This window comes from Podarcis gaigeae (assembly GCF_964106915.1).
Source record: "Podarcis gaigeae genome assembly, chromosome: 14".
NCBI lineage: Eukaryota > Metazoa > Chordata > Lepidosauria > Squamata > Lacertidae > Podarcis > Podarcis gaigeae.
In genome coordinates, this window is record NC_139690.1 from 25,059,042 (window position 1) to 25,084,995 (window position 25,954).

At 44.1% G+C, this 25,954-nt stretch overlaps 2 protein-coding genes and 1 long non-coding RNA gene across 3 annotated transcripts in view; 1 reads left to right on the top strand and 2 right to left on the bottom strand.

The window, feature by feature from the left end:
- Positions 1-25,954, bottom strand: part of LOC310831985 — a 372,207-nt gene that overhangs the window by 34,119 nt on the left and 312,134 nt on the right. The window lies entirely within an intron of this gene.
- On the bottom strand, positions 192-16,763 carry SLC51B (SLC51 subunit beta). The gene is made up of 7 exons (XM_083713305.1): positions 15,953-16,763; positions 11,907-12,731; positions 9,424-9,626; positions 6,909-6,999; positions 2,598-2,747; positions 1,473-1,563; positions 192-738 (listed from the first exon to the last, which is right to left on the bottom strand). Exons 4-7 carry the CDS (start codon positions 6,946-6,948, stop codon positions 516-518), a joined length of 504 nt encoding a protein of 167 aa, XP_083569431.1. The 5' UTR covers positions 6,949-6,999; positions 9,424-9,626; positions 11,907-12,731; positions 15,953-16,763; the 3' UTR covers positions 192-515.
- On the top strand, positions 17,327-25,520 carry MTFMT (mitochondrial methionyl-tRNA formyltransferase). Its single transcript, XM_083713230.1, has 9 exons — positions 17,327-17,564; positions 18,526-18,738; positions 19,952-20,074; positions 20,905-21,007; positions 21,500-21,575; positions 22,330-22,421; positions 23,074-23,155; positions 23,702-23,784; positions 24,892-25,520. Exons 1-9 carry the CDS (start codon positions 17,398-17,400, stop codon positions 25,084-25,086), a joined length of 1,134 nt encoding a protein of 377 aa, XP_083569356.1. The 5' UTR covers positions 17,327-17,397; the 3' UTR covers positions 25,087-25,520.

Sequence of the window (25,954 nt, forward strand, 5' to 3'; positions counted from 1 at the left end):
GGCTTAAGATAGCTCAGTCTTTATACATGCTGATCATCTTAACGCTTCCTTCCCCCCGCACAAGCAGATGTAGCTCAGAACTGGAAGACCCTTTGGAATGTAAACAATATTGACCTGTGGTACCAAAAAGTTTGGCAATGTGCCTTTTTAGAGAAATGAACACACACAAAATGTAACAAGGGGACAAATAGTAAATTAAGAAAATATGGAAAGCATTTACTGATCACACAGATGTACAGAATAATACCTGCCCTCCACTCCTTGATGTACAGCAGACCATGGAACTTTTGAGTTACTTTCTCTTTTCATCTCAAACCCCTTGTAAAGAAAATCTGAAGGAGCACTTTTAAATTATAATTACACCCACTGTATGAGTAGAAATGGTCAATTTGGTACCTTGCACCACATGTAACATTAATACCTCTCCCCTTTGCAGCTACTTTGGGTCCAGTTGATGAATTTTGCTGGGCTTAGAAACCCAATTTCCAAAAAACTAATGGCAATCTTGTGTAACCCTATGCATCTTCTTCCGGCGCATCTGCAAACATGGTTGTAACGTTCCCATCCTTCCAATGGATCGTCACCTGCCCTTCATTTTCTACTTTTGGAAGGAAGTTCTCTGGGGGGGGACCAGAGTTGTTATCTTCCTTCAAAGGCACAAAAGCTTGCTTCATTTCCGTCTCATCAGGCTGGCCAGCTACATACCCTTCTTGGTGCATGAGGGCAATCTTCTGAGCTCTAGCAGGATGGGAGGAGAAGAAATAAATAAAATAAATTCATCAGGCTCAGATTAATTTTGAGGCAGGAAGAGAATGAAAACTATTTCTCAAGGTTTCCTGGGGATAGAAAATGGCTCAAACCCATTTAAGTCTGTAGCAGAGACACATGCACAGTATTCAGGCTACATGGCTGGTGCTTCTGCACAGCTCCAACTTGCAGCCCTTCTGCACTATCACACCACATTGAAAAGTTATGGCTTTTCCCAAAGAATCCTGAGAAACATATGAAAAAGTTCAGAAACATGCCAATTTTGAAGGCTAGCTGCATTTCCTTTCAAGTATTGTTTTCAGGAAGTGTAAATGAGGTAAGTTTGTATTGAAAGGTACCGTATTTTTTGCTCTATAAGAATCACTTTTTCCCTCCTAAAAAGTAAGCGGAAATGTGTGTGCGTCTTATGGAGCGAATGCAGGCTGCGCAGCTATCCCAGAAGCCAGAACAGCAAGAGGGATCGCTGCTTTTGCTGTGCAGCGATCCCTCTTGTTGTTCTGGCTTCTGAGATTCAGAATATTTTTTTTCTTGTTTCCCTCCTCCAAAAACTAGGTGCGTCTTATGGTTTGGTGCATCTTATAGAGCGAAAAATACGATAAGCTGAACCAAATTTCTTCCTCATCTCCAGCTCCAACTCTGCAAGCCGAAGTGCCTAGCTGAGGAGAGAATTACATAAGAACCCTCCATTCTGGCATTATCCTTACCTGTTTGCTGCAATACTTTTCCACAAGAGGACTATGCCTACAAGCAGAACCAGCACTGAAAGGCCGAGAATGCAGTAATTCCATGTCGTTGCTGCAAGAGAAAACAGGGAGCTATGATAATATGGGTCAATAGCTCCTGAGAGTTGCTGTCCGGCTGTCTCTCTCACAGCCTGTCCCACCCTTTCTGCCTTTCCAACATGGGCTCCATCTGCATTATACATTTAAACCACTATCGTACCACTTTAAATAGTCACGGCTTCCACCAAGGAATTCTGGGAACTGTGTTTTCTTAAGGGTGTTGAGAGTTGCTAGGAGACCTGTTCCCCTCAAGAGTTACCATTCCCAGAGTTCCCTGGGAAGAGAGATTGACTGTTAATTCACTCTCTAAGCTTCACCCTGGGCTCTCAGTCTCCACACTCTGAGTCTTAGAAAGACTCTTCACACATTGTATTGAAAACTTGTACACCTCAACTGTTGCATGCGCAGGTTGTGCACTCGTTGAAGGTTATATGTGAAAAGCTCTGTAAGTGTACAGCTCAGCTATTACACAGAATGTGTAATGTGGGAACTGCCCTAGGGCCTGCAACACTCATCAGTGACAATTCTGCAACAAGCCTATTGTGGTGATCACACAGGGACCCAGGACGTTTGACAGTCTATTGATCCCTGTGCCACCACTGTGATTGCTTCCCCGCTGTCACCAACCCATTTCTCTCCGGTACACACGGAGTCCAGACAGTTGTTAACATTAAACCAAATAAACAAGTTTATTTTATAAGCATTAACAAGTTTATGGTTTCAGATAATTTTTCTTGTCAGTTTCTTAATCTTAGTTTCTTTAATGGCCTATACCTTCCTAATAACTTTTGACTGATTATCTCAACTGTCTATCTGACTCCCCTTAACAGATTCTCTCACTCTCTCACATCAAACTATCCCAACCCACAGACTTATCCTCCCTCTCTCTTCTCTAACATCCACTGACTCCTTAACAACACTAACTCTAACTCCTCCCCTTGGGTTCCCACTTGCCAATCACTTGACACTCATTTAACCCCTTCCTTATGACCCAGCATGATGTCACCTAGGAGGGCAAACGCCACAGCTATCTTTGTGAGAACTCACATTCTTCTCTCCGAAAAAACCACAGCAGCTCCTGTAGCATCGCTGAAGGCATCTCTTCTGTTTCAGGCTTACCGCTGATCTCTGGGAGATCTTGAGCGTGTGGGCTAGACATAGCCAGGGCAGAGTGTCCACTCAGGTCTGTGTTCACTGCTGGATGAGAGAACAGCACAAAATGAGTTTCCAGCCATAGCTTTAACCCTGGGCTGTAATGACTATCAAACACTGTCCCTTGGTTCTGTATTTATCCTTTAAAACAACACTGCAACTCAGCCACCTCCCAACCCAGTGTCCTCCACATTATTTGGACTGCGACTCCTGTTACCTCTGACCATTGGCCCTGCTGGCTGGGGCTGATGGGAGCTGGAATCCAAAGCCTCTGGAAGGCAACAGGTTATGGGAATGTAACCAGAACCAGCCCATCATGACATGGAGCTGTGCCCAACATTCTCTGTCCACTAGCGCCAGGGCTTTCGTGCTAGTGAACAGATGAGTTTTAATGTCACGCAGCAGAGGACTCCAACACAGCAGCTGTGCCAATGGAAACTTGCTGCACAACTGATTGTGTGTTCTACTGTGCAACAAGGTGAACAGCAACCTACTGGTGCAACGTCTTTGTTACACTGGTGCAAAACAGTACAGTGATACCTCGGGTTAAGTACTTAATTCGTTCCGGAGGTCCGTTCTTAACCTGAAACTGTTCTTAACCTGAAACACCACTTTAGCTAATGGAGCCTCCTGCTGCCGTCGCGCCGCCGGAGCACGATTTCTGTTCTCATCCTGAAGCAAAGTTCTTAACCCAAGGTACTATTTCTGGGTTAGTGGAGTCTGTAACCTGAAGCGTATGTAACCTGAAGCATATGTAACCCGAGGTACCACTGGACATCAACGGAGCAACTATAGTAAGCCCAAAACTTACGCGAATTTAACTTGTGCTCATTCAGCTTTACACGTGTGGCACAAAATTTAAAAAACAGAAAGGGAGTGGAGTTCCAGGGGGGGAGATGAATTGGACAATCCCACCCGCCACTGAACCAGATGTGTTTTAACTATACACAATTTTAGCTTCGGGTCCAATCTCTGGAATGTAACCCCTGCGTAAATTGCGGGTTTACTGTATACCACTAAGTGACATAAATTTGGTGCTACATTGGACACACAACCCATGACTGGGTTTTAAATCTGGTTAATGCATTGGACAGTTCATAATTTCCCAGGTTGTGAGTGCCTGCGCGTCTATAGAGCTTTCTGACAATTGTTTCATTCACTGGCCTGGACTGTTTGTTTCAGGTTGAGAGAGGCTCTTCAGATCCTGAAATGGAAGTGCCTTTCCCAGCTGTCTCACTTGACATTCTTTAATCCCAGTACAAGATATTGGACCAGGCTGAGATGCGACAGAGACAGATCATGCTAGTATTTGTACTCTATTGCATTGTACACATATAGTGAATAGTGTTAAAGACAGGAGGAGGCAGTTGGCAGTTGGTTGATTATTCCGTTAGTTGATTTTTTGACTGAGAATGTTGAGTGGGGTGACTTCAAGCAGATACTGTCTGGAGGAGTTTCTGAGAACAGGCAAGGTTTGGATTAATAACTTATGCACAGCTGTGGAGTTTTGAAAGCAAAATGACTAAACCCTCTCTTGGACTCAAGGAAGATAAACATTGCATACACACACTCTCACACAAACACACATGAATATGAGTAAAGATTTATCTTCAAGTGCTGTGTAAGGCATCTATTATATCACAAATAGATAACAGATCATTTTCTCTAAGACCAGTGCCGGATTTACGTATAAGCTAAACAAGCTATAGCTTAGGTCCCCACTCTCTTGGCTCCCCCCCCAAAAAAAATCACTATTAATATACTTCTTCTTAATTGTATTTCAGTTCAACAATTACTTTGATAAAATACATTTTTTGTTATGTGCAAATGGCTTTAGATACTTATTAGGTCCATAAATTACCATATAGCATATATTCAACACAAAAAACAGTGACAATTTGTTGTTGACAAAGGACAACTAGACATATAAAGGGCCCCATTACCTTCAGTAGCTTAAGGCCTCATCAAACCTAAATCCAGCCCTGTCTAAGACTAAGCTATTGTCTAACCCTAACCATGCAGGCCAAACAGAGAAGAGCCAAATAAAGGCAATTTTAGACTAAAGATTCTCCCATGTCTATACTTAAGGGAACTAGAACAGCCAACGCCCACCTGGTCCTCTCCAGATATATTGGACCCAGTGTGTGGCAGCTGTGAAAAATGCAGATTCCATGTGAGGGTTCATTAGGAAAGGAATTGAAAATAAAACTGTTGGTATCATAATGCCTTTACACAAATCAATGTTGCAACCACTTTTTGAATGCTGTGTACAGTTCTGGTTGCCTCATCTCAAAAGGATACAGTGGTACCTCGGGTTACAGGCACTTCAGGTTACAGGCGCTTCAGGTTACAGACTCCACTAACCCGGAAGTAGTACCTCGCATTAAGAACTTTGCTTCAGGATAAGAACAGAAATTGTGCGGTGGCGGCACAGTGGCAGCAGGAGACCCCATTAGCTAAAATGGTACCTCAGGTTAAGAACAGTTTCAGGTTAAGAACGGACCTCTGGAACGAATTAAGTTCTTAACCAGAGATACCACTGTATTGTAGAGTTGGGACAGGTTCAGAAGAAGAAGAAGAGTTTGGATTTGAGTCTCAAAGCAGCTAACCATCTCCTTTCCTTTCCTCCCCCACAACAAACACTCTATGAGGTGAGTGGGGCTGAGAGACTTCAGAGAAGTGTGACTGGCCCAAGGTCACCCAGCAGCTGCATGTGGAGGAGCAACCAAACTGATCAAGAGGATGCAGCTACTCCTTTACAATGAAAGATTGCAGCATTTGGGGCTTTTTAGTTTAGAAAAGGCAAGTGAGAGGCGACATGGTAGAAGTTTACAAAATCCTGCATGGCAGGGAAAAAATGAATAGAGAAAAGTTTTTGTCCCTCAAACTCATGGACATCCAATGAGGCTGAATATCGGATGATTCAGGCGGAGAAAAGAAAGGACTTCTTCATGCAGTGCACAGTTAGACTGTGGAACTCGTTTCCACAGGGGGCAGTGATGGCCCCCAATTTGGATGGCTTTCAAAGAGGATTGAACAAATTCACAGAGCATAAGGCTATCAATGGCTGGTAGCTACAGTGGCTACTCTCTGCCTCCAAGGTAGGAGACAGCAATACTTCTGAATACCACTTGCTGGAAACTACTTGGGAGGAGAGTATTTGGGTCCTGCTTGTGGGTTTCTCACAGGCATCTGGTTGACTGCCGTGAGCACAGTATGATGGATCTTTGGCCAAATCTAGCAAGCTCTTCTTATGTTCCTATACTCCCTTTGTCATGATTACTTTTCCATTAAGAGCAATTATAAACCAGAAGTTACCAAGGAGGTGTTAAATGCCATTATGGTATACAGTGGTACCTCGGGTTACATACTCTTCAGGTGACATACAGTTCAGGTTACATACTCTTCAGGTTACAGACTCCTCTAACCTGAAAATAGTACCCCGGGTTAAGAACTTTGCTTCAGGATGAGAACAGAAATCGTGCTCCAGCAGCGCGGCAGCAGCAAGAGGCCCCATTAGCTAAAGTGATGCTTCAGATTAAGAACAGTTTCAGGTTAAGAACAGACCTCCGGAACGAATTAAGTACTTAACCCGAGGTACCACTGTAAAACTTTTGCAGAGCAATGAGCTTACTTTGGGATATCTAAAACAAGGCAGTCGAAACCAACGACTTCTGATTGCTAGAAAGGCACACACACACAGAGGATCTCACTGGGTCCCTGTGACAGCCACTCCCACTTTGTCCAGCCAGGTAATGGGGCGCAACCTGCTATCTGATCTCTGCCATCCCTGCTATCTGCTCTCTTCTCTTTGATGCTTCTTCAGTTGCTAGGGATGTAGGGCACATGCTGAATCTGAGCCGCAGCTCAGACTCCAATCCTAATTAAACTATAATATAGGTCTGGAACTACATTTTAAGCCTGCCTCGAGACTGCTACTGTGAAACTGGGTGAGTAAACCTTTCTTTACTTATAAGAAGACTGTTTTGCATGTTTATTGTTTTAAAGGGTAAATACCAGGAAATCCAGTCTGCAGCAAAGCATCTCGGATTACTTAAATAAAAAAGCGAAAGCTAGCTTATCAACAGCTTCCTTATTTTTGCTGACAAAGGGGTGTACTCTGCTGAACTCACAAATGTGAGTAAGGAAGGATGATACCTAAGAAATATATCCTCTCCTAGTTTCTATACACATCCCTACACTTACCATACACCACAAAACAGAGGATTGCCCAGAAAGTGTTCATGATGGCACAGGAACTCTTCCAAGTCTTCTTTAAAGGATCTTCAAATAGAACCTAGATGGGGGAAGGGAACCAAGATGCTTATATGCGTACAGATTATTGATATTCTGAAAATGGACAGCATCACAAGAGACAGGGTCTAATTGCAGCGAAGCCCACAAGTTTTGAAGAGGAAAACATGTTTCCATTCCATTCCATTCCACTACACACAGGTACACACAGTAGCCAGGGGGGAGGGGGCGGTCTACACCGGGGGGCCATAGGGCACTATGGGGGGTCTTTTGGGTGGCATGGGGATCTGTAGTATTCAACAACTTGGGTCTACCCAAGACGATGGCGGAGGCTGCTACACTAAGGTTACCAGACGTCCCCGTTTCCCAGGGACAGTCCCTGGATTTACAAATCAGTCCCTTGACAAAATCCATCTGTTTAGTAGGAAGCTGAAAAGTGTCTCCAGATTCATTGAAAAAAATCTGGTAACCTTATGCTACACCTCTGGGTGCACAATCAAATTTTCACAAAGCACTCCAGCCACTAAGTTTTTAAATCTGCATTCCTCCCATCCACAGCAACATTTCTGACACAGGTTCATTTTAAAGATGTTCAGTAGAAGAATATCATGCTGGATCAGGCCAATGGCCCATTCAGTTCAGCATCTTGTTCTCACAGTGGCCAACCAGATGCCTGTGGGAAACCAGCAAGCAGGACCTGAGCACGAGAGCCCTCTCCCATTCTGTGGTTTCCAGCAACTGGTATTCAGAAGCATCACTGCCTCTCAAGCTGAGCCACAAACATAGAAAGCCTCAGTTGGCTGCTAACCCACTAGCTCTGAGTCATCACTATCAAGGAGTTTCTACCCAGGGCAAAGAACACACATCCTTGCGGTTAGTGACCTCCTTTATCACTTTCCCTCTTGCTACATTCCCCCAGATTTAATCTCATAGCAGGTCAAAGTTCACATTTCATGGCCAAAAGAGGTTATTCCAGTTATAGAGACAGAAAAGAGTGTTATAAGCTGCGCATGGCTCTATATGTCTGTGTAGTGACAACCACAGCATACATACCACTTTAACAATCAGGGTTTACCCCGCCCCCCACAAGAATCCTGGGAACTGTAGTTTAGTCCTCACAGAGCCACTGTTCTCAGCACCCTTAAGGAACTGCAGCTACCAGTGAGAGAGAGCCAGTGTGGTGTAGTGGTTAAGAGCGGTAGTCTTGTAATCTGGAGAACCGGGTTCGAGTCTCCGCTCCTCCACATGCAGCTGCTGGGTGACCTTGGGCTAGTCACACTTCTTTGAAGTCTCTCAGCCCCACTCACCTCACAGAGTGTTTGTTGTGGGAGAAGAAGGGAAAGGAGATTGTTAGCTGCTTTGAGACTCCTTAAAGGGAGTGAAAGGCGGGATATCAAATCCAAACTCTTCTTCTTCTACCAGTCCCAGGATTCATTGGGGGAAACAATGTACTTAAAATATATGGTGTGGGTTTGCAGAATGCCTTTCTCAATCAGGGAGACTTAAGTGCAAAAGAAGAGGAGTACACCAAAAAGTTAGATAGGAAAGGGAGCTGTCCTCAGCCTGAGGGCCACGTTCCCTTCTGGCCAGCCTTTTGGGGTCCACATGCTTATGGTGAGTGGGGGCAGAAGCAAAGGTGGGTAGGGCAACAAATGTAAATTTTACATTTTGTGGGGCTAGTTTTATATTCACTCACCACACCCCTCTCTGTCCTCTATTCAGGCAAGCAAGAGGGATTCTCCAGTACAAAGACACAGTCCAATTGGGCAAAGACACTCAAGGAGGATGCAAAGCTGGGCCAAAGAGGGATGTGCCCTCCAGATGTTGATGGACTACAACTCCCATCAACCCCAGCCAGCACAACCAGTGGTCAGGGATGATGGGAGTTGGAGTCCACCAACATCTGGAGGGCACTACCTTGCCCCCCCATCCCCGTTATAAAGCTTAAGAACTTTTCAAGGAACTCTGGACAGAAATGTCTCCAAGCTTTGGCAAAATGCGTTACCTTCCCACTGAGGAGTCAGAGTGATCTCTTTGACATCTGGGAACTGGGGGCCCAAACTGCAAATCTGAGCTCTAGTTATCATCATCACCATCTGTTCATTTGTATGCCACTTTCCCAGAAAATTATTCCCCTAAGTGGCTCACAACATATCAAATGAATAACAATTCAAAAGTATATTAAGCAATTAGAAATAAATAATAATAATAATAATAATAATAATAATAATAATAATAATAATAATTTATTTGTACCCTGCCCATCTGGCTGGGGTACTCTGGGTGGCTTCCACAAAAACCAAAAATACACTAAGATGTCATACATTAAAAACTTCCCTGAACATAACCATAACATACAGAAATAATAGTGTTCTCCTCTTAGAAACCAACTACCTTCTTCCCCTCTCTAACACACCTTCTTGGTTTCATCCCATTCCCCTTTGCAAACATTTAAGAATGATCTTACCCGAAAGTATGCCCTTTGTGCTCAGGAATCAATGGGAAGATAGTGTTATGTTGAATCCGCTTTCTGAAGATGCTGCCCCTCTAGGCTGTTCAGTGCCTGGGGTCGGTTGTGAGAATCTCAGCACTGACTCTTTGGTTGCAAAGGCTGTTGTTACTCACACACACTCATTCATTCTCCTGTGCTATAGCCAAGGACCGCTGGAGCTAAGCACAGAAGAGAGGAATTTCTAAAGTCCCTGAGCTGTCCACACCCACAGCTCCAAACCAAAGGTGAATAAACTCACCCCCAAGCCACAAGCTGGGGCTTCATCATTTATTGACTTGTTACCCTGCTCACTTAAAAGAGTCCACAGTGGATTTTTTTTCCCTCTGGGAAAAAGAAATTACTTTTCTGTCATCATGAAATGAAACCATGGCACAAATTTGGAGGAAAGCAGACTGCATTATCTTTCTCTCACTGTGGATAATAATTATAAGCTTATCTATACAGCACAAAGTCCTTCAGCTAGCGGTAATGAACAATGCATACCTTTTAGTCAATGGACTAGATCGGGGGTCAGCAAACTTTTTCAGCAGGGGGCCGGTCCACTGTCCCTCAGACCTTGTGGGGGGGGGGGCGGACTATATTTTGGAAAAAAAGAATGAACAAATTCCTATGTCCCACAAATAACCCAGAGATGCATTTTAAATAAAAGGGCACATTCTACTCATGTAAAAACACACTGATTCCCGGACCGTCCGCGGGCCAGATTTAGAAGGTGATTGGTCCAGATCTGGCCCCCGGGCCTTAGTTTGCCTAGCCATGGACTAAATGGACACTGGCGTCAACGGAAGCTGGCCTGGCCACGACAGCTTTCCTTTTGTATAATCTGGGCTTGATGAGGCATGTGACCCTCACCTGTCCTGAGCCTATTCCAGCTGAGGAATCACACAGCTCCTTCCTGAGCTAACAAGTCCCACCTGGGCTGTGGGTCCTTGCCTGCCTTCCCTTAGAACTGACAGCTGTAAGTTCTGGAATCCTGAGGTAGTAAGTCCCATTTTGCCACTTGAGGCAAAACAGGAAATGTTACCCTGCTCTGCCCCACCACCACCACCAGTGGGACACTCACCACCATGGCACCACCTGCCGGTGGCACTGCAGCTGTACCACCAAGCCACCTCTGCCACTTGTGGAGAAGCGGTGCTGGCATTGGCACCGATTCCCTGAAGGAGCTTGCAAGATCTCACTCAAATCTCATGAGATCCTTTGCTCTCCTTTTGCTCTTGCAAGACTTTGATGAGATCTTGCAAGATCTTGCAAGAAATCAGTAGGAAATCAGCACCTATACTGGGACTGCTTCTCTAGCAGAGGTGGGCTGGCTTTGCACACTGGTATCTGTTTACCTGTAAGCACACACCTTTACTTTTTTTTTTAATAGGTAAAGGTACCCCTGCCCGTACAGGCCAGTCATGTCCGACTCTAGCGTTGTGCGCCCATCTCACTTAAGAGGCCGGGGGCCAGCGCTGTCCGGAGACACTTCCGGGTCATGTGGCCAGCGTGACGAAGCTGCTCTGGCGAGCCTTTTTTTTTAAATATAACTTTCTCAATCTACCAGATTTGCACAAAACAGCAGCTGTGTGTGTGTGTGTTGCTCCAAGCCAGGAAAGCTGAGATACTTGGGTATTTGTTTGCATGTGCACATACACCTTTTCTGATCTACCATGCTTGCACAAAAGAGCAGTCCCAAAATAAAAATAATCGATCCCTCACTCCAAACTAGGTAAGGATTTGGAGTTGTTCACATGAAAGGCTGCTTGTCGCTTCATTTCTTCCCCATTTCCTCCCCATCCCGTGTACCCATGGATGTAGCCAGGGGGAGGGGACAGGGGGGCAACTTTGATTTCCTAAAGAAAGCTCCTTTCACCCCCTAACAAAAATCCTGGTTACACCCATGGCTTGGACATTGAGCTTTTAAGCACGGGCGAAAGGTAAGTGTGGGTAAACCCTTATTGTTGGCAGAGGAAAGACAAGGCTAGTTGGACCACTGGTATCCCAATGCTGAGTGGGGGCTTATTGGAGTTGAAGTTCAAACCATCTGAATGCTTTGAATTCTAGAAGGATACAAAGTTCAGAGGAGCTGCTGTAATGGAACCATTAGAATTCAGAGGTTTTAAGCCAGATGTAGTAAATGTAGTACTCTCCAGATGTTGTGGACTACAACTCCCATCAGCCGCAGCTAGAATTGGCAATGTTAAAGAAATATGGCACATCTGGAGGGCACTGAGTTGACTACCCATTTCAATTCTTGCCGTTTAACACAGGGGTGGGAAACCTCAGGTGTGGGCCTCTATCTGGTCCCTGGGACCCCCACTCAGCGCACACCCCCTCTTCCTACACCCTTCACTGGCCTTGCTTGGCACACTCCCTAGTGCCTTTTCTAAATACCAGCCTAGGCAAAGTTTACTGCAAGCAAAGGCCTGCTGTATTCTTGCCCAAAAGATTACTCATCAGGAACATAGTTGCAAAGGTGAATTTCACCCTTGATATATCTAGGAAGAAACTGCAATCTGGGATTTAGTATATTTCAGGTTGTTTATCAGTTCTTGTAGATATTACCTTGTGTCTTCAGTGTCTTTGACCTCAGATCCCTGCCTGGTTAGAGAATAACTAGTGCTGCCTGCAAGCCAAAATGGATGGCCAGCCCAACCATTAAGACAGGATGATATGTGTGTAGCCAGGATTTATGGGGGGGCACAGACATTATGTTTGGGGGGGCACAATTGGTCAGCTAGTTAAGTATTTTTATTTATTTACTTTATTTGTAAAGTATGCCCATGCAGGGTGAGGCCTTAGGTGACAGAAGCCCCTGAAGTGGGACCCCTGCAGTTGCCCCGCTTGCCCTGCAGCCTCTGACGGTGTTGGTGAAGTTGTCCCTAAAGATGGATTTCCTTAATTTTTTTTTGTTAAGATTAGCAAAACCCCAAAAAACCCCAAACCCCTTTTGAACACTTCAGTGTAAAACAAAAGCATTCTCTCAGAAACAGTTCTTTAAAAGTATAGGTCTGAACTGACAATGTTATATAGAAATATGTTATAATTGTGGCTGCTGTATTTATTTATTTATTTATTTTTGAAGCATTTTATTTTGTTTTCAAAAGTTTACATAACCATCAACAATACGTTTAATTAATCCGTTGACTTCCCATCCCTCCCTCCATGATGTTCTATGTTTATCCTTTAACACTGCATATTTTAACTTATTAACACTCCTAAATCGTTAGCTTGAATGTCTTTCTGACATTAGAAAGATATGTATTAAATTTTTTATCCTCTTCATGGATCACTGCCTTGCCATGGCGAAGGGGCTTGAAGAACTCAGAGAAGCTATGAACTATGCCGAGCAGGGCACCCAAGATGAACAGGTCATAGTGGAGAGTTTTGACCAAACGTGATCCACCTGGAGGAGGAACCGGCAAGCCACTCCAGTATCCCTGCCAAGAAAACACCATGGACAAAGACAACAGGCAAATAAAAGTTATGACGCTGGAAGATGAGCCCCTCAGGTCGGAAGGCGTCCAACATGCTACTGGGGAAGAGCGGAGGACAAGTACAAGTAGATGCAGAGCTGATGAAGCGGCTGGGCTAAAGCCAAAAGGACGTTCAGTTGCGGATATGCCTGGAAGCGAAAGGAAAGTCCAATGCTGTAAAGAAAAATATTGCATAGGAACCTGGAATGTAAGAACCATGAACCTGGGTAAGTTGGATGTGGTCAAAAATGAGATGGCAAGAATAAATATTGACATCCTGGGCATCAGTGAACTAAAATGGACGGGAATGGGCGAATTCAGTTCGGATGACCATCATATCTACTAATGTGGGCAAGAAACCCGCAAAAGAAATGGAGTGGCCCTCATAGTCAACAAAAGAGTGGCGAAAGCAGTACTGGGATGCAATCTCAAAAATGACAGAATGATCTCGATATGAATCTAAGGCAGACCTTTTAACATAACAGTAATCCAAGTTTATGCACCAACTACTGGTGCGGAAGAAACTGAAATTGACCAATTCTATGAAGACTTACAACACCTTATAGAAGTGACACCAAAGAAGGATGTTCTTCTCATTATAGGGGATTGGAATGCTAAAGTAGGGAATCAAGAGATAAAAGGAACAACTGGCAAGTTTGGCCTTGGAGAGCAAAATGAAGCAGGGCAAAGTCTAATAGAGTTCTGTCAAGAGAACAAGCTGGTCATCACAAACACGCTTTTCCAACAACACAAGAGACGACTCTACACGTGGACATCACCAGATGGGCAGCATCAAAACCAGATTGATTATATTCTCTGTAGCCAAAGATGGAGAAGCTCAATACAGTCAGCAAAAACAAGACCTGGAGCTGACTGTGGCTCAGATCATCAGCTTCTTATAGCAAAATTCAAGCTTAAACTGAAGAAAGTAGGAAAAACCACTGGGCCGGTAAGATACAATCTAAATCAAATCCCTTATGAATACACAGTGGAAGTGAGGAACAGGTTTAAGGATTTAGATTTGCTAGACAGAGTGCCTGAAGAACTAGAGATGGAGGCTGGCAACATTATACAGGAGGCAGCAACGAAAACCATCCCAATGAAAAGGAAATGCAAAAAAACAAAGTGGCTGTCCAATGAGGCCTTACAAATAGTGGGGGAGAGAAGGCAAGCAAAATGCGAGGGAGATAGAGAAAGATACAGGAAATTGAATGCAGATTTCCAAAAAATAGCAAGGAGAGATAAGAAGGCCTTCTTAAACGAGCAATGCAAAGAAATAGAGGAAAACAACAGAATGGGAAGAACCAGAGATCTGTTCAAGAAAATTGGAGATATGAAAGGAACATTTCATTCAAAGATTGCCATAATAAAGGACAAAAGTGGTAAGGACCTAACAGAAGCAGAAGACATCAAGAAGAGGTGGCAAGAATACACAGAGGAATTATACCAGAAAGATATGGATGTCTCGTACACCCCAGGTAGTGGGGTTGCTGACCTTGAGCCAGACATCCTGGAGAGTGAAGTCAAATGGGCCTTAGAAAGCACAAGGCCAGTGGAAGTGATGGTATTCCAGCTAAACTACAGTATTAAAATTTTTAAAAGATGATGCTGTTAAGGTGCTACACTCAATATGCCAGCAAGTTTGGAAAACTCAGCAGTGGCCAGAGGATTTGAGAAGATCAGTCTACATCCCAATCCCAAAGAAGGGCAGTGCTAAAGAATGCTCCAACTACCACACAATTGCACTCATTTCACACGCTAGCAAGGTTATGCTTAAAATTCTACAAGGAAGGCTCAAGCAGTATGTGGACCGAGAACTCCCAGAAGTGCAAGCTGGATTTAGAAGAGGCAGAGGAACCAGAGACCAAATTGCAAGCATGCACTGGATTATGGAGAAAGCTAGAGAGTTCCAGAAAGACATCTACTTCTGCTTCATTGACTATGCAAAAGCCTTTGACTGTGTCGACCACAGCAAACTATGGCAAGTTCTTAAAGAAATGGGAGTGCCTGATCCCCTCATCTGTCTCCTGAGAAATCTCTATGTGGGACAAGAAGCTACAGTTAGAACTGGATATGGAACAACTGATTGGTTCAAAATTGGGAAAGGAGTACGACAAGGCTGTATATTGTCTCCCTGGTTATTTAACTTATATGCAGAATTCATCATGCGAAAGGCTGGGCTGGATGAATCCCTAGCCGGAATTAAGATTGCTGGAAGAAATATCAACAACCTCAGATATGCAGATGACACAACCTTGATGGCAGAAAGTGAGGAGGAATTAAAGAACCTTTTATTGAGGGTGAAAGAGGAGAGGGCAAAATATGGTCTGAAGCTCAACATCAAAAAAACGAAGATCATGGCCACCGGTCCCATCACCTCCTGGCAAATAGAAGGAGAAGAAATGGAGGCAGTGAGAGATCTTACTTTCTTGGGCTCCATGATCACTGCAGATGGTGACAGCAGCTGCGAAATTAAGAGACGTCTGCTTCTTGGGAGGAAAGCAATGACCAACTTCAACAGCATCTTAAAAAGTAGAGACATCACCTTTCCAACAAAGGTCCGTATAGTAAAAGCTATGGTTTTCCCAGTAGTGATGTATGGAAGTGAGAGCTAGACCATAAAGAAGACTGATCGCTGAAGAATTGATGCTTTTGAATTATGGTGCTGGAGGAGACTCTTGAGAGTCCCATGGACTGCAAGAAGATCAAATCTATCCATTCTGAAGGAAATCAGCCCTGAGTGCTCACTGGAAGGACAGATCATGAAGCTGAGGCTCCAATACTTTGGCCACCTCATGAGAAGAGAAGACTCCCTGGAAAAGACCCTGATGTTGGGAAAGATGGAGGGCACAAAGAGAAGGGGACGACAGAGGACGAGATGGTTGGATAGTGTCTTCGAAGCTACAAACATGAGTCTGACCAAACTGCGGGAGGCAGTGGAAGACAGAAGTGCCTGGCGTGCTCTGGTCCATGGGGTCACGAAGAGTCGGACACGACTAAACAACAACAACAAATTTGTTTACCACCCTTCATCCGAGGATGACTAAGCGGTTCACATTGTAAAAGCATAAAAATACTTAACATAGTAACAAACAAAAAATAACACCCACAAGGAGAGAGAGAGAGAGTTTAAATGGCCATAGACACTTATTCCGCAATCTGCTTTTGAGCACAATGGTGTCGGTGGGAAAATGTGGTATTCATATTCCTATTTCAATAGCAAGGGAAGGCAGGGATGCAGCAGGTGACACCTGCCTACCACCACTGACATCTCCTCGCAGGGGCGGGGGACAACGACACCTGTCCCTGCTGTTTTGTTTTTTTTAAAAAAATCAAAAATTATTTGCTTTTCTATTTCTCGAAGAACACACACTTTGTTAGAGCCATGCATAAAATGGTAAGAGAAATGATTGCAAAAAATATAAAACATGAACAGGTAATAATAAAATAAAATCTTTATTGCGATCCAAAGACCCATCAAACAATTTCAGAACAAAATACAGTTAAGACAGCCAACCACAAAAGAGAGAGAAACAGAGGCGGTCATTTTGTTTTATCTCAAGCAAGCTGATCCTTGTTGCTTTTAACTTCCGAGAGAAACTTTGCCACGGCCAGTGAAATATCATTAGACCTGTCATCCAAGAGATATTTAATATCGGAGGCTTCGGATTTTCCCAGCCAATTTGCCAATAGCTGGTCCCTTGCTTGCTCGTACTGCCCACAATGCAGTAAGATATGCTTAATGCAACCGACGAATAATAATAATATCTATATTCCTTCAAGCTATTTAGATCCTGTGTCTTTTACTTTTACTTCCCTTCTACTCTTTCTATAGTTTCCTATCTACTGTCCTTCCAACTGCGTTTTCTTCCATGTTATTTTCACGGTCTTATGTAATGTCATGTTGCGACATAGGGACTGCTGAGTGTTTTTTTTCCAGCTGTTATGATTATTTTCTTGTTTAGGTTATACTTTCTGCCTGAACTCCTGCTTGCAGCGCAGCTCTATCTCTTTCCCCCTTTTCTTCCTAATATCTCAACAAATGAAACTGATTTGTAAAAATGTTACATGGGGGGAAAAACGAGAGAGAGACACTTTTGTAAATCAACAAAATCTTTAATCAAAAGGAAAGGAAAGGAAGGAAGCACAGGAGAGAACAAGGCGACCCTCCTCCACGTCCTGCGAGTAGCAGGGACTGCGGCAACAAGTGGACGGGCTTGAGCTAGGCCCCGAACAGTTGCCATGGATACGGCTTGCCCCGGGTTGCTGCGGTTACTACATTAACACCGCCCCGCAATCCCACAAGCCCCCGCGACGAGCCAAGCTTGGACCCGAGCAGTTGTTGCCCCGCCCACAGACGCGCAAGTGGAGTGTCGCGCGGGGTTATACGTCATTCGCGCCGCGACTCTGGAGCGCGCAGGCGGGGTGGGCGGTGGCGGCGGTCTGTGGGGGCTGCGGCGGAGGGGCCATGAGGGGCCGGATTTTGCGGGCCTGGCGGGGCCGGTGGAGCCTGGGGCGGGGCTACGCTTCGGGAGCCGCGAAGGCTCCGAGGCGGGAAAAGCCGCCCTGGCGGGTCCTGTTTTTTGGGACTGACGGCTTCGCGGCGGAGACCCTCCTAGCGCTCCAGGCTGCCCGGTGGGTCTCTAGGGTGGAGGAGGGAAGGGGGGAAAGGCCTTCGGGAGCCGGGTCAAAGGTTATGGTTTGTGGGACAGGGAGAGGGTGAAAGGGCATCGAGTGAAAGGGATAAGAGAAGCTCCAAGAACAGGAGCTGCCCATTTCCAGCTCACTATGGCTGTTTATCCATCTAACCCAGTAGTAGCTGTTCTGACTGACAGTAGCAGCGGCAGCTGCATTTTGAAAATGGTATTCCTCATTAATTAGCTACCTCGCTGTTATTACCGGTATCATTATCGTTATTTTTCGTTAACTGCCCTTCAGCACAATTTCCCACCGTGGGTTGCAGCATTTTAAAGGTACATACAATAATAACACCAATTTAAAACTGGTGCAATCAAAAGAATAGGGAGTGTCCATATAGGCCTTCCAAGCATTCCATCCTCAAAGATCCCTAAGTGCCACCTTGGAAACAGCATCATTTCATTTTTATCAAAGCAAGCTGATTAAGGCAAGAGACAAAATGTTTTGCAACATAAAATTTAAAACACTGTTCTGTTGGTTAATCACAGTACTGTGTGGGTATGTATATATCAGGTGTCAAAAAGCCAGTGTAAAGAGGAGTGACTTGAGGATGGAGATGGAGTGGGGTTCCCTCACTGCCCCAAGGTATTTGCATTGTGCAGAAGGCATTGGAGAGATAAGAATGATAGAGAGCACATGTGGGGAAAGAGGGACTAGCTCAATTGGCAGAGTGAATGCTTTGTATGGAGAAGGGCCTAGGTTCAGTTCTGGTGATGAGAAAGACCATAGATCTTGGAGAACGGCAGCCAGTCAAAGGAGACAATACCGGGCTAGATAGACAAAGTGCCTGACCTGGTATAAAGGAGCTTCCTGTGGGAGGGCATTTACTGGGGTGGTAGCAGTTTGGCACTGTTTTCTAACAGTGTCCTCCATGATTGTCTTTTATGTTCTGTGGCAGAGAGGCCAAGTCAGGTCATCTTGTGGACCGTCTGGAGGTGGTAACGCTTCATTCCCAGCTGCCCAAGGGTCTCCCTGTCAAGAGCTGTGCAGAGCAACTTAAGCTCCCCATCCACCTCTGGCCAGATGTAGGTCTGTGTGACCACTTTGATGTCGGTGTGGTGGCATCATTTGGGCGCCTGCTCAGTGAGGACCTCATCCTGAAGTTTCCATAGTAAGGCTGTGAACACAAAATGTGCTGAGTAGTTTGTTTATATTGCAATCTGGGATGTGTGTTAAAGGAAAGTGGTTGGAGCAGGATAATATGGGAAAGGCTGTACTTCTTAATCACACTAGTATTTTCATGTAACTATGTGCAGGATTTTAGTGCCTGAAGATATTAATAACAAATGCCCTCTCAAATGCATTATTTTCCAAGGGGGTTCAATAAGGGTTGCTTTACAGGCACTGCCAATCTAAAATTGAATTGATTTAGTACTCTAACTTCAAATGCAAAATATGTAGGGCTTTCGCCATAAATTGATGCACAGTGTACAATTCTTTGTACATGCAGTGGGGAACCAATTGGGATAACTGTGTTGATTTCCTATTGAAACCCTTTAGTGTGCAGAGTCAGCTGCATTTGGCTAGTGAATCTTGGTTAGAGAGTAGACTTTACTTGTTGCAAGCACACAGGTATGCTTGTATGTAAGAAAATAATAAAGTTGTTTATTGTAGGAAATGCATAACTTGGATAGAAAAGGTTTCTCATTCTAGTTCAACTAACTAGTCTAAAGAAGAAAAAGGTAGCCATGCTACCTCCTTTGTTCTCTCAGAGGCTAGTTAAAGATGACCTCTCATCTTGAGAAGGAGGAATTTGTAAACAGAATGCAATCTAAGACATATCAGTCTATTAATAATAATAATATTTACTAGATTTATATACCACCCTTTATCAAAAGATCTCAGGGCAATTCACAAGACAAGTTCTAAACAACAAGGAGAGAGAGAGAGAGAGAGAGAGAGAGAGAGAAGTAAGCTGATAGGTCTGAGTGTTTGGATGTTCCTTATTCTGTCAATTTATCAAAAGTGTTTACATCTCAACCTGCTAATTCCAATTAGCCAGTTTTAATGTTACTTAAAGGCAGGTTGTCATGTACTCCCTCATTTTCTTTTTCTTATCCTTCACTTTTCTTGATCATATTTTCCACTGTTTATCAGTGGGACAGTTTACTGGTTATAGCAAAATACAAAAATGGGAAATACCTTTTTTACTGTATGCATAGTTATGTAATCCTAAGTTTTCACATTATATTTTTATATCTATGGGCAGTTACAGTGAATGCTAAGTTGCATTTTTTAAAGTGGGTTCTCAAAATGGTTACTATTCGCTTATATATGTTACAGAATTACTGGTCCTATTCTAACTTCCAAATGTTCTGATTCAGTGGTGTGCTGAATGTCCATCCCAGCTGTCTTCCAAGGTGGCGAGGCCCAGCACCAATAATCCACACAGTGCTCCATGGAGATACAGTTACTGGGGTGACAATTATGCAGATCAGGCCTAAGAGGTACAATAGCTATTTAATTCAACAGAATGTTGGTGCAAACATGTCCTTTTTAGGAACTCATAATTTCATGGGTGCCAAATAGAGATGGGGGAGGAATCTGGTCAGCATCTCTAAGCAGGCTGACGTGGTCAAGTGCTCCCAGCTTTGCTTGTGGACCCAAACACAGTTCCCAGTCACTTCTCCAGATTTTGCAATGCATTTTCAGTGCACTAAAAATGCACCCAAGACTGTATTTTCTATGCAAAAGATGTTTATACAATGTGCAGTTAACTGGTAAATGAATTTTATGTAAGAAGTGTGTAGAAAATGCATAAAATGGGATGGAATTAGTTGTTCAGTCCATCCATAGTGCTGGGTAATCTTCACAGTGTCTTAAATTGCTTTGTGTTACTATTAAGGCAGTGGTTCCCAAATCTTCATCCCCACAGATCACTTGAAAATTGCTGAGGGTGTTGGCAAAACACTTAAATGGGGAAGCTTAGAGGGAAGGGCTTTAGTTCAGTGGTAGAGCATCTGCTTTTTGCATGCAGAAGGTCCCAGGTTTGATCTCTGATTTCCCCAGTTTGGGTTGAGAGAGACTCCTGCCTGAAATCCTGGAGAGCCTCTGATGATCAGTGCAGACTAGTGTTTCTCAAATTTGGGTCTCCAGCTGGTGTTGGACTACAACTCCCATAATCCCATAATCACTGGTCCTGTTAGCTACGAGCAGGAGTTTTAGTCCAACAATAGCTGGAGGCTCAAGTTTGAGAAACACTGGTATAGACAGCATTCAGCTAGGTGGACCAGTGATAGCTTCCTGTGTTCCTTAAAGTTGTGTGTTGTGCTCCTAGGTTTGATGTAGGTCCAATTATCAAGCAGGAAACATTCGCAGTGCCACCCTGTTGTTCAGCAAAAGAGTTGGAATCCATGTTATCCAAAATTGGTGCAAGTATGGTAAGTTAACACTGCTCCCCCCCCCCCCAAGTTGCATCTCTAAAACAGTTGAAAACTTACGAGATGCATAGAAATTCCAAGTTATGGGAACCAGGTCAGTTGAAGCATCCAGTTTCTAAGAGACAACAAGTTGAACATTGAGAAACTCACTTTCCTAAGTTCAGAATATAAATACAGTGGTACCTCGGGTTAAGTACTTAATTCGTTCCGGAGGTCCGTTCTTAACCTGAAACTGTTCTTAACCTGAAGCACCACTTTAGCTAATGGGGCCTCCTGCTGCCGCTGCACCGCCGGAGCCCGATTTCTGTACTTATCCTGAAGCAAAGTTCTGAACCTGGAGCACTATTGCTGGGTTAGCGGAGTGTGTAACCTGAAGCGTATGTAACCTGAAGCGTATGTAACCCGAGGTACCACTGTAACACTATTATTGTAGTCAAAACATTGTTTTCATGCTGTGTGATGTATGTTTTGGGTTTTTTTTCTTCCTTTCAGCTCATTTCTGTTCTGAAAAACCTACCTGAAAGTTTAAGGAACAAGACAGAGCAACCAAAGGAAGGAGCAACTTTTGGTACGTACCCAATGTTTCATGTTTGTTCTTGTGAGCACATTGCAATCAAGCCTACAGTTTTTCACAGTTCAGGAATGGCAGCTGGTCTTTCTGATAGCCCAGAAGAAATGGATCATGACCTCCCCCGCAGGCCACTTTGACATTAGTTCACAACCTTAAAGAGGCACGCAGTCAGTGCCGAACAGCTGACTGGCACTGACAACACACCTTCAAAGGGGGCAGCTGTCAGCAAGAGCAATTTGGTGTGCAGCTGCATTTTTACCTGCCACACATGTCAGATGTGGGGCAGGTGAGCATGGCATAGGTGAAATGGCCTGGTCACAGTAGGATCCCTGCCCGGTTTCATTAGACCCACAGGCCAGAGTTTTTCCCATTGCCATTCCACCTTGGGGCAACAGCATTGAGAGGGAGGGTGCTGAGAGGCCAGTCTGTGGTAAAAGCCCCTCAATTTGCAAGGAAAGAAGTGAAGCAGGGGGAACCACAATGCATTGCAGTGAAAGAATATTGGTGGTTCAGTCATTTGAACTGTAGGGTTAAGAATGTAAGACAAGCCAGTCGGATCAGGCCACTGTTCTCTCTTAAGCACAAGAGCCTTCTCCCCTTTTGCGGTTTCCAGCAACTGGCATTCAGAAGTTTCCTGGCTCCAACTGTGGAGGGAGAGCATTGCCATCACGGCTAGAAGCTGTTGGTAGCCTTTAGCTCCATGAACTTGACTCAGAGTGCACCCATTAAATTTTGTTTTGTTATCTTCAAGCTCCTAAAGCCAGCATTGCAATGAGCTGCATCCAGTGGGAAGAACAAACTCCTGAGCAGATACTGAGGATGCATCGTGCCTTGGGAGCAATGGTAATGCAGTGTTGCAAAGAGGTTCATTAAAATCCTAGGCTACAAAAGAATTTCAATAGCCTGTCTTATCAATTATATATAATTAAATGCTGATTTGGGAGAGAATTTCTCCCACCTCTTAGTCTTCTGCTTTGGAGGAAACAGGTTAACACCACCACTTACCAGCTGTTCTGGGATTTTAAAATTTAAAAAAGCCTAGTTTTTTGGGGGGGGGGGTGGATGCTAGTCAGTTTTTTACTTTTTACTTCGCTGTAGCTTCAAATGAGCAACTTGTTCACCCACAGTTACATACTAGCTTTTTGTTGCTCAGATTCCTTTGAAGTCCTGCTTACCAAAGATTTAAACTGCATGCCTTATTTCCAAAAAAGCTACAGGGCTGGCAGGTGAATGCTGACTTTGATTTTTAAAAGTTGTTTTAAATCTAAAATGCACTCAAATTTCATACACCTTGGGGAAACTAGTTTTCATCTGACCTAGTCTACTTGTATTTGAAATGCTTCTGCTAATACACATCAGAAAAAAGCGGAAACTAGCCCTAAATTTGTGTTTGTATTGCTGACTGAACATGAAAACAGTTTGACAACTCTGGATTCATTTAGCTGAAATGAGTGTGAACATATGTGGCTGAGATACCTTACTGTACCTTTTTCAGATGCCCCTGCAAACACTCTGGATGGGTACTACTGTAAAACTCTTGGATTTTGTGGAAGTGGAGACATTACATGACCACAATGGTATGTACATACATCTCAGCAATTTTGGTTGTTAGCTATGGCACAAAAAGTAGTTAAACACAACACTGGAGGCACTTCTGTGAAACTGAAGTTATATATCATTCCTTGCCTTTGCTGCGAGTGTTTCAAATTGCTGTGTGGCCTTTTAGCTTGGTGTCATCTTACCTTCTGGCCATAAATGTAGACCCTGCCTTTGATCTCTAAAGCCTTTTATAACCAACAGAAACCAACCTGCAGAGGCAGGGTTCAGTAGAGGCAGTGATTCCGTACCGTGACAACTAAGATCAGCCAAGAGAACTCTGTTTGGGTTGGCCTCCATAACAAATACGGATGACCTGAGTATAAATCCTTTTGAGTGGCTTCCTGCAAGTTATGCAACCTTCCCTTGGATGTTTACTAAAACCTGAGCTTGAGCAACACTTGGAAGCTTCGCAAGATATTTTCATTTGGGCTGGTTCTATGTGGCTGATGATACATCGGGCATGCACAACTCCACAACAACCTGTTGTGGGAAAACTAAGTCTAGAACATGTGTTTTGTGTTCAGATAGGTTAGCAGCTGAAAACGGAACCGTCCCAGGATCAGTGTTCTATCATAAGCAGTTGCAGACACTGGTGATCCGTTGCAAGGTATGTTTGTATGTACAGTGGTACCTCGGGTTAAGTACTTAATTTGTTCCAGAGGTCCATTCTTAACCTGAAACTGTTCTTAACCTGAAGCACTTTAGCTAATGGGGCCTCCTGCTGCCACCGTGCTGCCGCTGCACGATTTCTGTTCTCATCCTGAAGCAGAGTTACTATTCTTGGGTTAGCAGAGTCTGTAACCTGAAGCGTATGTAACCCGAGGTACCACTGTATGTGGTTTTTCCCAGTACATTTCCAAGCACAATTCAAAGTGCTGGTGTTGACCTTTAAAGCCCTAAACAGCCTCGGCCCAGTATACCTGAAGGAGCGTCTCCATCCCCACCGTTCTGCCCGGACGCTGAGGTCCAGCGCCGAGGGCCTTCTGGCGGTTCCCTCATTGCGAGAAGCAAAGCTACAGGGAACCAGGCAGAGGGCCTTCTCAGTAGTGGCACCCGCCCTGTGGAACGCCCTCCCATCAGATGTCAAAGCGATAAATAACTATCTGACATTCAGAAGACATCTTAAGGCAGCCCTGTTCAGGGAAGTTTTTAATGTGTGATATTTTAGTGTATTTTTGGTTTCTATGGAAGCCGCCCAGAGTGGCTGGGGAAACCCAGCCAGATGGGCGGGGTACAAATAATAAATTATTATTATTATTATTATTTTCACTTTTCTTTCCTCAGATTGCTATTACTAGACTGTTTACAGGCAGCTGCAGTAAGGGGAACACTTTGCAAATCAAATTTATGTTGAAGTTGCTTGCTTTTACCACTCAATGGCTTGGAGAATCAAACTATGCAGAGTTCGCAAGCATTTCCTAAATCCATCCCTCCTTCCCATTGCATTACAGTAACTTGAGTTTTTAAACATGATTTGAGAACTGACAGGATACTGAATTTCATGGATTGTATCCAGTGTTTGTCCTTCTCAGAGTAAACATCTTGTAGTTAATGGGCATAACTTTACTTAGTTCCACTGATTTCAATGTGTCTTTTCTTGAGTGTGTAAGTCAGTGGGATACAACCCCATGTTTTTGCTGTGTGAATTCAGGACTTGTGGGATGTGCTGAGACCTCTCCAAGACTCAGCTTCACCTTGTTCTTTTCCCCTCCAGGAAGGCTGGGTTGGAGTTAAAGCTGTGGTGCTTAAGAAGAAGCTCACAGCTGCTGACTTCTACAATGGCTACTTACATCCTTGGTTCCAGCAGAATTCCAAAATGACTCCCGGGACGTGCAGGTTCCAAACACTCAAGCTAGCCCCAGCGAAAAGGAGTCGGCAAGGAACACTGTTGCATGTTCGCAACACATAGCAATGAAGGCCTGGTACGCTGTCTGAATCAACCAGGTGTTTGTTTATGCTGGCAGGGTTGGAGACATATCCACGCCATATCATCTCTGCATCAGAAATTGAGTCTTGGTGTCTCCCTGCGTAGCCATCAATTGAAACAGGGATGGAAGGAACAGGAAGATGTCAAGAGGCGGTGGAGTTTGACTATTGCTCCTCTATGGGTCTCCCAAACGGTTTTCATTCCGGCTACCCTGAACAGTGTGTTCATCCCCAGTATCTGTAGCCTTGAAATAATCTTTTCAGCTCTGCGAGAGGGATTTATATGGGCATCTTCTCTGGCTTTCTAGGTTAACAGTACATTAATCCTTGTACTCAAAAGTGCAGGTTTGTAAAGTTACCTTAGATAACAATGCTACACTTACTGCAATATTGAATGATAAATTATTTTTTATATAAGTTTATCTGAATGATGTGGTCTTCTGTGACTCTTACAGTGTCTGTGACCTACACTCTGATTAGCATAAGAACGTCTGTGTAAAAACAAGTCCCCTGCATTTTTCACATGCTAGGATAATCAAGAAGAAACAAAGCGGCTTTGTGTATTGTATTGTTTTGTTTTTCTTCAAACACTGGCTTCCTCACCAATAGCAGGGAACAATCTTTGTGTTGACAAGGGTGGTATTTGAGATTATATCCATTTACTTTTCCCTGTAAGAGTGAGGAGTAAAGTGTTGCTTTGGGGACAGTTGCTCCTCAGGGTCTTGGGCTAAGAGAAATCTTTCTCTTACCTGCAACCCTCAAAACCTGTTGCAAAAGGCGGGGGACTGTTGGCAGCACATGTGGGGGCATCTTGAAGGGGTGGGCAGATGCAGAGCTAGAGGGAGCCCAAC